Source organism: Oxyura jamaicensis, chromosome 15 (genome assembly GCF_011077185.1).
Source record: "Oxyura jamaicensis isolate SHBP4307 breed ruddy duck chromosome 15, BPBGC_Ojam_1.0, whole genome shotgun sequence".
Lineage (NCBI taxonomy): Eukaryota > Metazoa > Chordata > Aves > Anseriformes > Anatidae > Oxyura > Oxyura jamaicensis.
In genome coordinates, this window is record NC_048907.1 from 9,054,777 (window position 1) to 9,073,173 (window position 18,397).

The window sequence follows — 18,397 nt, forward strand, 5'->3', positions numbered from 1 at the left end:
TACTCAGTAAAAGAAGCAAGTATCTTCAACTTTAAAAGAACATCTCCATTTACGTGACATATCTAAGAGGTAATTTTCCAGTGAACGACAAAAAGTAACTTAGTTCATCAATGGAAAAGGCATTTTGTACTCATATGGCCTCACACACACAAATGAGACAATCTAAGAATCAAGGACATCCCAAAGTATAGTTTCAGTCCAAACTGGACTAAACTTACCTGCTACATTTTAATATTGACTTCTGAATCAATACAAACAGCAACACCGATTATTTACAGTATTTACAAATTTTACAATAAGCACAGCCAGTCAGCTGTTCTATCAGTCAGCTATTCTATTGCTCACCTTGTGCGTTTTGCTGTATGTGTACAGGTAAGCCAATCTGTAGAGGCTCTTGTAGTGCTGAGGAAAGCGGCTGAGGCACAAACAGAAGGAGGTGATGCACTGCTCTGTCAGGAACTTCCGCTGCTCCTCAAGGTCTGCTGGAAGACCCTGAGGAAATTCAGATGCATCTCCACAAGGTTCAGCTTTCTTCTTGCAATCCCACTGTGAGGGTAGGAGGACGGCAGCTTTGGTGGGATTGCCAGAAGCAGGCTGAGGATCCAACAGAATTTTCTGGCCAGTAGGCTCAGCAGGATGGTAAGATTCAGAGCTTTCCAGCAGCTCTTCTGACTTTCCTGCCACTGGAATATTAAAAGAAGAAAAAATGATGATGAAAATGATAAAATGGCAAACGACATATGCAAAATGACAAAAACGAACTACAACAAATGACAATCCTTCTCTTCATTACAGCATAGACAGAATTAGCAAGTGAAAAAAGATGATGTCTGTTCTTGATGTTTGTTAAGTCATCTTCAGCTCGTTAACAGCTACACACTGATCTCTCAATGGTCTTTTATTTGGGCCTTTTACCTGCGCTGTAGTAAGAATTCAGCACGCCTTACACAGTGCAATGTACACCGTGTTGGAAGGTAACTGGGGAAGGAGGGGTGGTGGCAAAGGAAGGCAATAAGACTAAATTCAATGAAATTCTATTGCAAAGAAAGGAACAGAAAATTAAAGCCACCCTGCCAAGTGAAACGTATTATTCTTAACAATCTAGAAGAACAGAATTCCAAAATACAATGTAGGCTCAAAAAGAATGATTAGCAGCAGCTAACCTGGCCTTTTGGATAACGCAGGACCTCCAGTTCTATCCAAATATTTTGGCAGTTAACTTGGTAACTCATAGTTCAGTTGGTCCACCTTTTCATGAAGGATATCAAATCTTACTTCAGAAAAGATCTGTGACAGCAGGAGCTTGCACATTTCCTGTTAGCTAGCCAGTATTGCTGAAAACACGTATGCTACATGCAGTTCCAATTTTTTCAGCTTTGATTTTCAGTCATGGAATTTTACTGTCTTTGTCTTTCCTAAGATAAAGAACCTCTTGCATTAGATCTCATCTCCAGCCTAGAGATATACTAAAGTATACTTCGTACTCAAGTATGAAGCTGCTCCTCAACTTTTTCTCCAGTAGAGCTGAACTTCAAGTCACCTCTGTTTTCCAGAACAGAATTTTTTCAAAATTTATTTGGATAACATACGTATCCATCATGATTTTCCTATAAAGATGGTTTTATGGTACAATTTTTCAAGCATTTCTTAAAAGTGTTTTTTTCAAGTACCTTTTATGTGGCAAGTCTATGGACCTTTCACTTAAAAAGAGCTTGCTTTGGTTTTGCATTTTATTTAATTAAACTGATGACGATTCAAATGACTGGAAAAATCTTAGCTCATACAGCAGAGGGAATGAAAGCATGTGCAACTGTTTTCCATCTAGTACAAGTAAAACACACATTATGAATAAAAACCACAGAGGAATCGTTAAGTTTAGTAAGCATTAATAAACCTTGACACTGAATAGGACTTGGGAGTAAGTCGGGAAGCTGCTTTACAGTTACAACATTTGTTCTAATAAATGTCAGTAATGCAAGAATTGATTCAATACAGTTTTCCTGACAGACAGCTGATGACAATAACACAACTAACGGCAAGCCCGAAGAAGAGTCATGGTTTTAGTCCAACACCCAAAAGGTTACTGGATTTAGTGATTGCATAAGTACTATTTTACAAAATCAGGAACTGACATCTACTTCACATTGATGCAAGCGTCACCGCAGACTTCCCTAGCTCAAGCAAGACTGAAGTAAAATATTATTAAAAAAAAGAAAGCAAGATATCAAAGTTTGTGAACATAAAGATGGCTTGAGGGCACTTGCTCCTAGTGAGATCAGTGAATCGAATTAGGGATATCCACATCCCACGCTTTGTGTTTCTATGAAACTGGACCAGAGTACAGCATGGTCTGAACTGGCAAAGACTTCACACACAAAGGACCTACAACCCAGAAAGGTGGGCAAAATTAATACATCCGTTTCATTTCTCTTTCCCTAGTGAAGTCCAGCCTCTCTACTACCATATCCAACTGTGCAAAACAACAGAGAAGGAAATTCCAGCTTCTGGATAAAGTCTAAAAAAAAAATCTGAAACAGTTTTTCCAGTGGAATACAAAAGACTTAGTTCTATTATATATGGAAAAGAGTGGTAGAAAGCAATTCCACTCTCCACCAAAATAAAGCATCCAATGGAATAAAACATCTAATTCCACTACTTGTGCTCTTTTAAGTACTGAATATCAAGCTGTTACTGGGCCAGAACAAAAAGGGCATCTACATCTGGGGAAAAGAGAAAATACTGTGATCGAGGTTATCTTAAAATAACAGCTCATAACTACCCGGCCTTTCTTCAATGTTTCATATCTCTAAGTAACAACCTAAAAGAAGACAAGCCAGACACATGGCCACCACAGATCACAGTTTATCATGATTCTCTGATTTATGAAGTTTAACAGGCATTATGAATTGGGATGATGGCCACGTGAGCAAAGCACGGTTCTAATTTTAAACTACACACATACATGCAGCAATAATGCCGCATTCTCAGCCACAGTGCAGCATATTTCTGTGCCTCTGCATGCCAGAAGAAACATTTTAATGAGAATGTACCAGCTGACATTATCTATTAAAATGAGCATACTCTTTTCCTCTGTAGATCCCAGGGTCTCTTTGCTGGGCATCAGTGCATCAGCACAGGCCGTAGAAATCCTCTTCTCTGTGTAAGTCTTCCTCAGGCTGTCTTGAGAACTGGCAGGCTCGTTAAACATATCCTGTGTGGAGCTGGAATCAGACAGCACTGCTGCAGTGCTATCCTGACTCCTCTCTGCAAAACAGATAAAGGAATACAGTATTTCATACCCATCAAGCTGCTACTTGCACATTAGTAACAGTAACATAAAACTGCAGCCACTCTGCAAACCTCTTTCAAATGCAATACAGAATCCTTAACAACCATCAATTCTGTTGTCTAAAAGGTATTTATTTTCTTTTTAACTTGTCTACTTCAACTTATCATTTTCATCTCACCTCTTTGTGCAAAGAAATGAAAACCCCAGCGTTCTTTCACTAGGTATTATTTAACACTAATGTAATAGAGAGCTCCCTGCCCCATCAAATTTCTTCCTAGAATATAACCCTGGAATTTGGTTCAAAAGAAATTATGCTTAATTGTGACAAGCAGTTAGTTTGAACAAAAGATTTCAATTGTTGTATGGTCGCACAAGATTTTGCAGTTTTACTTCGCTATGTGCCTTGAGAAGCACCCACTAGGATTTAGTCTGACACAACCAAAACCCAGTTGATAAAAGAAAACTATGAACAACAATAACGATAAAAATTACTTGTGAAGGACAAAAAATTCAGTACGCCATTAGAGCGGGCAAAGACTTACAGGAATGATCAGTGGTGCCATCTATCCTGCAGGTGTTAGATGCTGTTCACCAAACGCTCTGAAAGGTGATTTGATATGGCACATAAACAACCCATCAAAGAGCTAGGTCTCACACAGGAAAACGCTTAGACTTCAAGGCAGCAGACAAACTTCTTAGACTTCAAGAACAGAAGCGACTTTGCCTTGACAGATTACACCTGAGTGGAGTAGTGTATGGGGACTACTGACTACATTAGGGTCAGAATTAAGTTGTTCACCTGCTTATAGCTGTTACAGCACAAGACGAGTTATACAATATCGCAACTGTGGGGGATAAAATTCACACCTCAGAACGAGCAGGCAAGAGAAAACCTTCCACCCATGTCTGAAACCAGCCTGATATAATCCAAGTTCTTGTACATCAGGGGTTATCAGACAATCCTCCATGAATGAAAAAAAGCAGCTTAGTATCTCTGGCAGAAGGACAGAAAGATGCATACATGTTTCTTCTGAGATGGGAAACTGGCATCTTTCCGTACTATTGTGTCCAACACAAAATTCTGATACAGGCAATTCTCTTAAAATCTGTAGCCCACGAGATTAAATTTCTTGCCTAGGATAAAGGGCTAGCCTAACCAAGAGGCAGGTTACATACATTATCTAGGTAGTTCCACTGCATTCTTATTCATTAAGTTTCTTGATATGATCAAGAAAGAAAAAAAAGGCCCTTGAGATGAGCTGATTATTTAATTCAATTTCTTCTGTTCCATCCAACTTGCACATGTTCAGGAGAGAGCTAAGGGCCTCCTACGAATTTACTTTATCAATGTAAATCCCTCTGCAGACCTTTAGCTTGTAGATCAGGTTCTGCTTATTAGGATTCCAACAGATTTAAACCCTATTTGATGCAGTCCTCAGGCTTTTTACTAAAACGCAAAGAAATCCTTCCCTTTCAATTAAGGGATATTAATAAAGCTACCTCGAAAAAGAAAGGGGGAAGTGTATTTGCTTCTTAATTGGAAGCTTTATGGTTGGTTGATGATGACAAGTTTTATAGAGAAAGATATAATTAGGAAGAATAGGAAAAGACTGATTCTGAGGAGAGGTCAGTCAAGCCTTCAATGACTCATTTATAAAGCTTTAATAACATTCTGTGGCACTATTGAACTCCCAGCTGGTATCAGACAAACATTTACAGTAGATAATGTTGATTTCTTGATTTTTTTTTTTTTAAAGGAAATTTCTGCATCTATGGCAAAGAGACTTAATGACTTAATTACTCATTAAGGAAGGAAAAAATAATTGCAGATTTCCAAATGTTGCCATAAGCACGGAGGTCAGTTCTAACACGTGGATTGTGACAAATGAAGCCTCAGAATGTAAACCAAGAACTGCTAGACCAACGCTCAAGAGCAGTAGCAGATCACTAGGAGATAACACTAACATTTCAGCATGCAAAGATGGACTGATTTTGATTTAGTACGGTATATTTCAAACGTACGCATGACAGGGAAATTTTTCTCTGTGCAAAGAGAATTGGGGAAGAATTTTCAAATACATAAAATTAGCCAAAATCAAAATAATTGCTCTTCCTATTCACTGAGTACAGAGAAAAAGGCAATTGGTAACGAGACAGTTATATTTTTCCCTAATCTCAAACTTAACTGCTACATACAGTTAAAAAATAGCATAGGGAACCTACAGAATTGCTAGAGGCTTTCAAGGACAGGTGGACAAAGAGCCAGGTTACCCAAGATGCACCTTCTTATAATAGGAAAAAAAAGCTCCGACAATAACAGTTTATAATGCAGAACTCACAGCAATTGTACCAAGTAGCATCTACTTTTTTTTTTTAAAGAAAAGTATTTTTCATACACAAGTGCTCTTCTAACCTAATTCAAAAATCTCATATATGCTGTGTGTCTGACTAGCCTACATAGTTTTAAAACCATTGTGTTATAAAGCTTTTCCTTCATCTCGTACAAGTTGACTGTAGTTGACAGATATTCACTAGTGTTGTTCAACCTACAAGCCAAAAGCCACTGCAGTCACAGACTCATTTATGTTGAAAAAGACCCTTGAGATTATCAAGTCCAACCATCTGTCTTTGAGACATAACCAGTAATTGCTAATTCCCAACTGCTGCTATCTGTCCATTTGAAAGATGCACATTCAAGAAGAGCATTATTACTTTTTAATAATTATTGCTATAATTTAGGACAACTTAATGAAACACTGAGTTGCATTAAAACATGCCCTGATACCAGATTCTCTCTTTGGTATTAATATATTTCGTTTTATGACTTTGTTGGATCACACCTAAGTTTAGAAAGATTTCAAACAATCTGACCAACTGAGTTACCTATTGCACGTAACCTTAAGTATCGTGTGCTTATTTCTAAAGACTAAGAATACATTGTTCTCAGGAGCTCAACTTGTGGCATTTCAGTGATCGCTATGTCAGACTATAGCACTCAATGTGTCAACAGGTAAAAGAGAGCAGTACTGGACAGAAGATGTGAAAAGGTCAAAAGGAAGAGAAGGGACCTTCTGGTAACTTTCCAAGAGATTACTGTATGTTTTAACTAGGAAGATGTTACTGGAAAAAAAAATATTTTCTCACCTGCACTGTCAAGAACTTCATGGTATCAGTGAAATCCTTTTAGTCACTTGGCTAACCAACTAGCTATAACCACTGAAACACAGCTAAGATATTTGAAGAAATATTTTTGTCATTTGATTTAGTTCTACTCTTAAGAGCATTTTAAAGCTAATCTTATCCTGCATAAAACAGGGTTACCAGGTTGACTTCAAAGTCCCTATTCTGTGCTATTTCTCCATACCAGAAAAAACATCACTTTGCAGCATTAACATTCAGCCACAACATCTGCATGCCTACCAATCGACAATAAAAAGTTGTCTTAAACTTCAGGGAATCCCAAGGGGTCGGGGCCTATTGGCAGTGGTGTTTTTTGTTGTTGTTGTTTTTGTCATTTGTTTGGTTTTAAATTAAAAATACGGTAGGAAAAAGGCTCATTACTTTGCTAGCCATTGCCTTGTGCCAGCATTCTCCCACATGTATCATTAGCCCAATGGATTACACACCACACACCTTGTTACCTAAACTGTGTCCACTCACACAGCTGAGAGAATGAGAAGAAGAGGCAGTATGTGTTAAAGTGCGTGACCTGAACTGGTAGACATACAGTCCTAATGACATGGCTCTTCAAAGTATGCTAAGCAGATAAAATCTGCTCATGGTACAAACTTACATAATTTATGCTCAGGAGCTGAAGTACTGCTTTATTGTGCAACTATAAATAAGGTGTTCCACCTTTGCCAATTAATTACTATGCAGCCCTGTACTTGTGTTGCTTGTCCTCCATCCCTTGAAACTTCTCTGAAATTAAAAGCAGCAGGGAGAGGACCTCTGAAGCACCTGTATATGGGGGAAGTTTAAGGCTTAGAAAGCCAAGGAGGTATTAACACACTTTTTCTGACTAACATTGTCTGAAATATCTGATGGAATAAGTATGCTCACTTATTAAAGAAGGTATACAAAATGTCAGCTGCAAGTCAAAAATCAGAAACAAGTGGCAGAGATTTTTTTTAAAAGCTACATATATATATAAAACCTAAGTCAGTTTACAGTAAAGAAAAATACTGCAGCAGAATTCATAGCGTATAGATAACTGAATATGTATTACATATATACCTATTTTCCCATGAAAAAAATAAGGTGGGTTCTTCAAAGGCTGTGGTTCTACACGCTTTCCTTATCCTGCCTGCCTATGGATATCCTGACACCATATCTCCCATGCTCTCTTCACTTGTATGCATGAACATTTTTCTCATCAGTCTGTGGTCAGAAACGTGATGTATCATACCATTTTCATTCTTGACACAGTTTCCACGCATATGGAAGACAACATTGAGCTCTGTAGCAAAGGCATTTGCACATTACTAAAAACAAAAGACTTGCAAAGATTTGCATGAGGGCAGGTTAATTTCTTGAGGACAGCAAATCCTCTGAAGTTATAAAGGGAGTTCTCTTATAAAATGAGTCAAAGATGAGAGTATGTTCTTTTCATCCATCTACACTGATCACTGAATGTGTTGCAGTAACTTGTGTTCTATATTGCTGTTTTCTCTTCAAGTGCAGAGCAAAGCACCTATGTCCCGTTCCTTCGGTCAAATTCTCTTTACACAATCTCACGCTGCATGTCAGTGCCCTACTTGCACTCATCAGAGAGAGGTCACATTGGAGAGAAGTAAAAATGGAGCATACTGCAATAAACTGGATCTGATTCATTATTCATGTAGTCCATCCAGTGTGCAGTCCCCACGAACATCCAGTACCATGTGCTGGAATAGGGTATGTACTGCAGACCTGAAGATCTCATTTAGGAGAGACTGAATTAAGGGTTAGATTTTAATTTTCCAAAGTGTAATGTTATGTACGTTCTTTTTTGCACAGAAATAACCACTCCATCTTTGAAGCTCATTTTACTTTGACATGAGTGACAACCTGGTGCAAAATGTTTCTCAGATCACCTGTGTCTCATCAGGATGTTGAGAAGCCCCGTTTACAAAAAACTGTGCATCTTCATAACATTCGCAGAATTAAAGGACCAACGAACTATGAAGGGAGACTTCTCCCACAGCATGAAGCAAGTAGCCTTTCCCAGTGAGTTTATCATGCAGGATTTGCCAATTATTAAAAGCAAGCCGTGACAGGTAAAAGCAGGAAGAGAATGCCTGGGGAACAGAGATTTGTATAAAGGTTAGAGGCAGCACGGGCAATATTGGTTGCAAAAGCAATCAGGCAAAGACAAACACAAAAAAGGATGATTACATCTAACTACACATAACATACTACATGGCATGGATGAAGACTTAAACAATAAGACATTTTAACACTGCAGTAGCAATGGGTACTGAATACATCATCCGCATACCACCACAGTTATTTGTAACTGAATATCAACACCACAACGGCATATTACAGCAGGACAGACCACACAATCTCTAGTGCACATTTTGGAACCTGAGTTCTCTTTCATTTTTATTTATTTACTGCTTTCTTAACTAACTTATGTTTAGCACAAAATCTAGCTGAACTGTTTCAAGTCTGTACTGTGACAGGTCTTTAATGACTGCACACATCCAGCCAGCCCACATAAATGAGGACAATGAGCATGTCTGTTTTGGTATATAACACTGGCCTTTTAGCTCTGTAAACACACTGAGCCTAGGCTCTTGCTGATTCTTCTTGCTTCCTAGTTTGCTCTTGGATAATCAGAAGAAGTCTAAATCTCAGGCTTCTACTATCAGATGTAAGTTCTCATTCTGGAGAGTTATAAAATAGCAACAGGCAGGGGTAACGACAGAAAAGACAGGATTAACAGATGGAAGGAAAAGATGCTCCTGAATGGAGCAAGAAAGAAAAGGACAAGAAAGGAGAAAGGCAGCTGCCTACTTTACACACATGACAGCAGCTAGTCAGCCAGCAAATAAAAGCTGCAACTGAACAATAATTGTTTCCTTGAAGATCTGTGCTAGCAGCTGCCATGAGGAAAAAAGTTCAGGTACTTCACAAGCTGTACTGGTTCCTTTCTCCAATTTCCATTAAATCTACCTTTAAGCCATTATCACCAACATTCACCGGATGTAAAGCACTTCAATGCACTCAACTCTGACAGCGATTTCTGCACATCCTGATCATCTTTTTCCACCATCAAAATGTGCTGGAGAGCTTCAGAAATATAATGACACATTTATTAAATAGCACGCATCTAAAACAAGCCTGCCCTCACAACTTCACCTATCTACAGGTAAATGCTTGGAAATCTGAGCCCCAACATTTTCAAGAAAGGATGTCTGGCTGTACAGTAATTCTGTTGTGCTTGTAATGAGAACTCACTGCACTAGAAGGTATGTTGTTGGATCTATCATTTAAGAAAAAAACAAACCCACAAACAACAAAGTTCATAGAAAAATAGGGCTTGGAAGGAACCTCAAGAATTCAGCTAGTCCATTCCTTTTTCCCTCAGGATAAATTGAACCATCATTCCTGGCAGCTGGCTCTATCACCACTTTTTCAAGACGTCCAGTGTTGAAGTGTTGCAATGTTACATGATCCCCAGGAACATATAATGTTTCAATTTTATTTGCTAAATATAATTATTTATGTAATACTTCCTGTTCTGTTTCCCATGGACAGGGAGAAAAAGCAGTGTGGCATCATTTTGTTGGTAGTGTTTTGTTTTTTTCCTTCCCATTTTTGCACAGCCTTGAACACTATTTAGTTAACACTACTATTTAGTCTTCTCGTCCCAAGACTAACCATCCCAATTCCTTCTCTTTCCTCACGGCTCATGTGTAGAACCAAAAATGGTAAAGGGAGGTTTCATAGGATCTCTGTCATCGCTGAACCAAGAAGTATGTATGCTTGTTACATGTGAAGAGAACTTTGTACGTAAGAATCCTTATAATGCTCCCACTGTTTGTCAGATACGCTCAACAATATCAGTAAAGGAATAAAAGTAAATAAGATTATTGTGAAGCCTCAGAAAGAACAAATATCTGGGCTGAGTTTAGGCCAAATTATCCAATGTGTGAACAATAATAAAGACAGTTTCAATTGCTGTCAGAACAGGTAAAAAAAATTCTATAAGTAGTCAAATGATGGATATTTTCTTGCTATTTTTAGGAACAGTACAATGGAAATGCTGGCACCAGTTTTCTTCAGTGATGTGATTATGTGTAAGCTGTCAAGATCATTTTACTTCAGAAGTATGTATTTTAATACAAGTAAAATGCAAATGCATGCAGAGGAGCACAGCATATGTAATAATATAAGAGTAGAAGACTTCCAAGTACTGCTCAGCCTGTTAGCTCTCCTTCCATCTGCAACAGCCCCAAGGCAAATATTTCAGTTTCCTGGGGATCTTCAACATGCCGTATCCAGAGTTTAGTTTTGCCAGCAACTTACAAAGCATTATGACTGATGCTGTACTTCCCAATTCTACTTGTCATAAAGCCATACTGCCTTCCTAAAGATCACCCTAACTCTGCTTCTTTCAGAAGATAACATTTTGAATTTCTGTGACAGCAGCAAAGCTAAGTTCTAGCTAGGCTAAGCTGGCAGACCCTGGAAGTGCTGCTTCAGCCCTGACATGTGCAGCCATTCCTTAGCTTGCACCTCCAGGCTTTGCTAAGCAGCCAGCCTTGCCCCCTTTGGGCAATCAGCCCTGCCAAAGCTCATAATATCTTACTCTGAGCGAACGTACTAATGACGTGTACTGGAAGATTAACTTGTCTTTCTTCTGGGAATGTTTCAACAGTCTGCAGGAACTAGGCAGATGTAGTCTTAGGCAGAACTGCTGCTCACAGGGAATACTGTTAGGAAATATTTGCACCCTTCTGTTTTTCCTGTTTTAAAAAGACATCAAATGCTAGTTGACCAGTATACTAACACGTTACGTATGATATCAACACAGTCAAACAAATTACTTCACATTTAAATGTAAGCTTGGATAAAATTCTCATTTGTATATTCAATTTAGTGGAATAAATTAAGGAACTTCTGTCAGTTTCACCAAGAATTATTCTGTGGGAAAAGAAAGAAATTCACCTTGCAGAGTTTCCAGGCAGGTGAACATTTGTTTCAAATCGTGTCAAAGATATTTACAAATTCTTGTTCTTCAGAAATTGACAACGGGAAGCAGCCCACTCTCCACAAACAAATTCATATCAAGCAGGGCACTTCTATGGGGCCCTGCCACGTTCTACCGACACTAAGCTATACATTGCCGTTATTTTACACCTTTTTGAGAGCTAGGGATAAACAAATGGCCAGAAGAGTAGAATAAGAATAATTCCTAGTCCAATAATAATGCCAAGTTACTTCAACAGTAATTTCATTTCTATTACATTCTACACATTGCAAATTCTTCAGTTATGCTGTGATACCACCCTACCTTCTGCTGTTATAAGCCAATTATTTATTATATCACTCTAGAGCCTATAAAGATGAGCTCCTAGTCACTGTAAATGATAAAGAAAAATCAAAAGATGAAGTCTACTGGACTGTCATGCAAATCACTTCGTGCTGATACACAATATATTCAAAATAGTTGCCACCTGCCTCCTCCTAAAAAGAATAACACTTTTGTTTTGCCTGTTTAACAATTTGTTTTGTTTCAGCCACAGTTCAAATTTTTAGCTGGTCAGTTCTCACAGGCACTGAAACAGTGTCCAGTGTTCTGAAGTCTGAATCCACATCTTTCCCAATAAGCTCAGACATTTAGCTTTGAAGAAATTAATAAAACACCCTGAAAATAGTTAGCTGCATATTTTTCCCCTCACTATCCCCATTTTGATTAAGTGACAGGTGCCAACGGTGGCAGGTGACAACTTTGAATTTTATATTTAAAGCACCAACTGTACATCGATTCTATTTAAAGCACTGAAATTTAAAAAGCATCAATATTGCCCGTGTTACCACAGACCCATCACCCTCCTTGAAATGAGCAGTTTGATCATTCCTGGTCAAACCCCCCATGATTAGAGCACCTCCCTGTGCTGCCAGTATTGAGAACAGGGACTGTACCGTCCGGCGTTGCCTGCTGACGGGGTTTTTTACATTTGACGTAATCGTGGTCAACTGGAGTGGCTGTGTAAGGTGGGGATGTCAGACCTGGACCAGAGGAGGAGGGGAGGGAAGTCCCAGGGCCTGGCACTGTTCCAGCTGAAGAGTGAGAGTCTTCATCAATCATGCAAGCTTTTTCTCTGGGAGAGGAGAAGAAAGTCATGTTAATATGCTATTAACATATACAAAAAATGAAAAGAAATCACATGTTCTTATGATTTCCAGTACAGTAATCAAATCTTACTAACAAATTCTAAATGATGGACCTTGAGCACATGCCCACCACCACTGTTCTGGAGTAAAACATTCTTCATCTTACAGTTATTAAGAAGACAAATGATGAGGACTAAAGTCAATTAACCTTGCAAATAAAAGCATTTGCTCTTGCGTTTTTGATAGTTGATAAAAACAATTTTATTAATAAGTAAAATAGTGGTTTCAAAATAGATCATAAGAACAAAATTGTTCCATTTTTCCCTTCCCATTGTGCCAATTATTGAGCTTTAACTGTAAATAGTAGCTGAAAACTGCAAACACTAGAATTAATTTTAGTCACTTTGTTTGGTTTATATTTCATTCAAACCCATTTTAACAGGTTACTATTCAGTAGTTTGGAAGTTCACTTTCAGATGGTATTCCTGGAAATCAGCACTCACTTTTCTGCAGCTTTTGGGGTGTTCTTCTCCTCACCCCTGGCAAATGGTCCCTCAGAAGCTTCTTTCATGAAACTAACTAGTATCTCTGCATCTACTCCAGAGTCTGGTTTCCCCACAAGTTTCAAAATAGAAGCATGAAGTCGAAAGTACACCTAAAAAACACCAAAGTCCATTTAGTCAGAGAACACATAGCTCTGCAAATAATTACAAATAGACCATTCTCTGTAGAAACTGTGTGAGTTAGTATAGACATGCATCTGGTACCTAAACGTACCTGAACAGGACTTTTCTTGCCTTTGTAAGTTGTTTGCAAATGACAGAATCTGAAAACTGTAAAAAAATTATAACTGCAACCTATGGAATACAACAGTGAAAGCAGACATGGACTAGTCAACACTGGGTGTGATCCAGATCTTTTTTTTTTTTTTAACCAGACAACACAGTAAAAGCTAAGGTGTTACAACTACTGATCCAATTCTCATACATAAGCTTAAACTTGTGAAACCTATCCACACTTGATTTCAGTAAAAACTGACTAAGGAGCTGTGTGCAGGAAAATCCAGGAGTGGAAATTCTGTCCAATATATACATAAGCTGTTTTGAAAACAGAAATAACCTGAGTAACAGACTTCACTTAATTCTCCAAGTTGGTCTTGTAAATGTTGCCAAATGCACAGCACCACGTATGCTCTGCATGCTTCATGATATAAATTAATAGTAACTGGTATTCCACTATCTGTAGAGAACAATGCTTTCGAGTCTAGGTATTTCACTTTCTTCTTTTACCTCTAATGCTTCCATGGCAAGTTCTGGTGGATTATGGTAGTGAATCTTCTTTGGATATCGGGCAGCCTCCTCATGAAGGTAATGACCTGCCTGTTTGTAATGAAGCAGATAGACAACAGGAGGCTGTTTCTGTTTCTCCGCAATCTTTCCCAGCATATAGTGAATAAGCCATTCTTCTTCATCGCCATCTCCCTCGCAGCGAGATGCTGACGTAAAGCACAGTTTGGCTGTCTCCAGCATACTGTCTCGACGTTCTTCCATCTGTGATGGAATGAAGTGTTGAGAATACATGAGTTCACTGTGGCTGAGAGAAAAAATGCTAAAAATACACTCCTGCACATAAAAACACCGAAATGAGGTACATCCTTTAAAATGTTTTCAGTCTTCTGTGTATGAGGAACACATTCCCAAAAAGATATATTCCCAGGAGGAAGATTACATTGTTCAAATTTATCTTTAATATAGCAGAGCTTTTAACAAATTATGCCTTTTTAATATATTCACTTGAAAAAAGCAGATTCAAGAAGCCCTAAGTAACAATTCTGATTTAATCCACAACTTAAGATGAAGCCTGTATTGTACTTTTTATCTGATAATGTGAAATAACTTCAGCATTATCCCTGGAATTCTTCAGTAAGTCCCTCATAGCCAAGAGGCAACAAGACAGTAAGACCAAACTTTGGATAGAACAAAGACATAAAATGTAGTAACTTCATTTTCTCAGTAGTTAGTTTTTGAGCTCTTGGGATGTTATTAGCAAATAACCCTTAAAGAAAATAGTGTCTTAGTTATCATTTTGCACATACTATTAACAAAAAAAAAAAAAAAAAGTTTTTTCCCCTTTAATACATACGCTTACATCACCTTTTTTTTTTTTAGGGAATCAAATGCCATGTAAGCATCTACCCGGAGTGCAATGTTAATACAGTTACATAGGCAGCTCAGATGCAAGACCCATCACCCTGCTGTAACTACATTCTCCTATAACAAAGGATGCTCCCATTACCATTGTCTACAGTTTGAACACTTGTAAGGTTTATAAATTACAAGTCACTCGTTAGCAGCACTTTTTTTTCATTCTGCTCCCAGTTCTGCACTACATAACTATTCTGACTCGGAAATATTGTCAGAACTTGAGTTCACTGGTCAAAAAAGACAAATGAAACATTTCTCCCAGCAACTCTAAGGTCAGACAGAGTATCAGGAATTGCTCATTTTGGCTCAGCAATAAATTTCATAATATTTTTTTAAAAAGTTATAGCTATTATGTATAAAAGACCAAATTTATAACAACTTTCGTCTAAAGCATATTAAGCTTCTTATTTTGATATTTTGTTTAAGTAGCCAAAAAACATAGAAAACAGATAGCTTTAGAAACAAGAGATGACTGATGAACACACATACTAGAGTAATTCTTAATCTTTTCACTACTTAAACATGTATACATTTCACCTTTTCCTGGAAACACTGTATGACATTTACAGAAAGGTAAGGTAAAAAAAATTCCTCTTTCCAAAAGGTTATCATCATTTTGTATAATCTTTCAAAGATTATTCAAAGATCAGGCTCAAATTAATTTTACTCAGAAAAACAAACTCCTTTAACCAGTGTTTGATGCCAGACACTTAGATGAATGAAAATTAGAATTTCCAATATTACTAAGTAGCTACACGGTCTAATAGGTGGTGTACAGCATTTAAATATTTAATTTTAAGAAGTTATGTTAGGAAAGGCCATTTAAAACATTTTAAAAGCTCACACTGCTCTAAGTTATTTCCCACCTGCTGCACAACTTCAGAGGGGAGTTCTGTTTTCCACTGCTTAAGTTGTCGGGATGCAAAAGAATGCAGGGCATAGGAAATGGTGCCATATTCTATCCACAAGGAGAGATTAGAGCTGTCAATCTCTAGGGCTCGCTTAAAGCAATTCAAGACAGGAGTGGAGTGCTTCCAGATGGGGCCATCACTTTTCAGTTCATTAGAGTTCAATTTGTCTTGAATCCGACTTGCTCGAGCCAGAGCCATGCCAGCCCATGAATCAAACCTATGCAAGCAAGAAAATAACACATCAGCGATCTCCCCCACACACATTACACTGAACGGCAAAGATAAGATCCACTTTGTTATATTCACTACTGTTTCTTCCTTTCATCATGTGCTCTCTCAAAACAGATTTCTGCATCTCCTCCTCTCTCATTGCCAAAAAGACACTGTATAAGCCTCAACCACATATTGATTCAATTAAAAATGGTTTCCTCATAAAACACCACCCCTAATAATTCTCTCACATGAAAAAATGGGAAATACCTGCATTCATTTGCTATGCATAAGTACAGTATCTAATGGCAGCATTCCCATTGATTTTTTTTCTCAATAGCCACCACATCCTGTCCAAACATCGTCACCCTTGACTTCTGTAGACCAGCAGCTATTGTGACATTTTGTATCATTGGGCTGAACTGTGAATGGTCTTTATCGTCACTATTATTTTCCAACATAAAAATCACAAAAAACCCAAAGTGCATTCATGTAAGAAAATTCCGATAAACAAAAAAAGATTGCTTTCTGAAGGAAATGTTCAACATCCAGTTAGATTATTGACAATACAATCTGAAGAGCGGCTTTCCTATTTCCTAATTTCACACTAACATCTGAAGTCAATGGTTCTGGATTTTATTTTAACCACGATTGCAACCCCGAAGGAATAATAATGTCCTCACAGTTTCGCTTGCTAATTTCTTGCTAATTTCAACTGAAACCTCATTTCTGGGTCAAGTGAAATAGAAAGATTCCCTAAGGGAACTATAATACAGACATTTGAAGAAATAATATCTAAGATGACTAGGGTAAAAATACTACGCTACCACACAAAGTATGCTCTTCAGAACAACAGAACTTCACATAATAAAGTCAAAATGCGCTATCATTTATATCTGTAAAACTCAAGACATTTTATCTTTTTTTGTAATTTATCAGGCTTCAAATTAAAGTTCTAGCAATCTGCTAATCAGTTCCCAGGCTAGAAGATTCAATAACATGATACTATGTCTATTTCCTCTGTAGATTTCACATGTAAAATTGCTTTGTGCCTTCACCTTCCATTTTGTCTGTTATGTGACTTTATTTAGAAATAGCTTTCTTTCTCAAGACATTTAAACTAGGGCTTTTGTCATTGACATTGGTCTATCAACTACAGTGAGAATTGAAATGATTGCTAACATCCAATATACAAACCCTAAATTTAATCAATAAGCTTAAAGATTGTTTTAGTTCATTTTAGAAAAGTCATTCAAAACAGACTTCATTTTTAAGATGAAAGAGCTTAATCTTGGTGGTATTTCAGCATGCTATAAATTATCAAGGAACTAGTTTAAACATCAACTATTTAAGCACAATAAATAATTTCAGGAAGAGGTCAGCCTAAACAGCTAATCCAGTAGAGACTGCTATTTGTATCCCTTACACTTTCGAACAGTGAAGTCTTTTATTCTTTGACATGTATGAACACACCAAAAACAAAGAACAAAAGGTGCAAAAGAGCACTACTGATTCAGTCCCTGCCCCTCCTAGTCAGTCTTGATTTTAACTTCACTTCCCCTTCTCCTCACCTTGCTCTTTCATTTTTTTATTTTAGTTTCAAACAATCACCGACCTGTTTGGGCAAATACAAATGTCGTGCATGTAAAATTTGATGGCCTTAGACTGTTCTTTATTCTTGAAATGATAGTCTGCCAGAAGGTAATACAACTCAGTCACCACCGGTGGAGAATAGTCTGCCCCATCTGGGAGAGATGGTGCCTGGAAACAAATAAGATGTACATATTAAATGAGATGAACGCTTGCTTCTTCCTTGTGGTGAAAGTAGTCTTTTTATCACAGAATATGAAGCATTGAAAATGAAGATAGTGAGAATGAAAATATTTCACAGTTTTACAGAGCGCTGAGAAACACCAATGAACATCTATGACTCTATATTAATTAAATTACATCTTGCCATTTCAATACCACAAGCTTTGGTGGTATCATTTGTATTTCATTTAAATGCAATTATGTGAGGAAATCCAGTATTACTGAATAAAATGTTCCCTTAACTATCTGAAAGTCAAAAAAAACAACAGCTTTTTTTTTTTTTTTTTTTTTTTTTTTAAAGCAACTACTTATACCTTGCTGCATGTTCCTTCAATATAGGCAGAAACAGTATCTAGGCTCAGCATAGGCTTGTCTGTTCGAGGAACAATTGTAGCAGTCTTCTTTAAAAGGTTGGCTAAGTCAGCAGAAACGGTACTGGTTTTGTAACTATCAAATTCTGGAAGAGTTTTAGGCTTAAAATATTCAAACATAAACAAAGCATCGTCCCACGTTAGATCCACCTGAAGAGGGAGGCAGACGAAAGGGGAAAAATTAGCTCAAATTACAAAACTAAAGTACCTACTAGAAGTGACTTTCTATGACTTTTCTATACTATTCTAGCAGGAAACAGATTAAATCTCTCA

At 37.6% G+C, this 18,397-nt stretch overlaps 1 protein-coding gene across 5 annotated transcripts in view; it reads right to left on the reverse strand.

Moving 5' to 3' along the window:
• CABIN1 (calcineurin binding protein 1) overlaps positions 1–18,397 on the reverse strand; it is a 108,842-nt gene that overhangs the window by 69,420 nt on the left and 21,025 nt on the right. For 3 of the 5 annotated variants that reach the window (XM_035341130.1, XM_035341133.1, XM_035341129.1), the window contains exons 23-30: positions 18,068–18,274; positions 17,557–17,702; positions 15,687–15,948; positions 13,906–14,166; positions 13,120–13,271; positions 12,425–12,603; positions 3,082–3,264; positions 346–683 (exon numbers count right to left, since the gene is read on the reverse strand). In XM_035341130.1, coding sequence (XP_035197021.1) covers positions 346–683; positions 3,082–3,264; positions 12,425–12,603; positions 13,120–13,271; positions 13,906–14,166; positions 15,687–15,948; positions 17,557–17,702; positions 18,068–18,274 — 1,728 coding nt within the window. The remainder of the gene's footprint in view (positions 1–345; positions 684–3,081; positions 3,265–12,424; positions 12,604–13,119; positions 13,272–13,905; positions 14,167–15,686; positions 15,949–17,556; positions 17,703–18,067; positions 18,275–18,397) is intronic. The other 2 variants (XM_035341132.1, XM_035341131.1) reach the window with 1 other exon arrangement.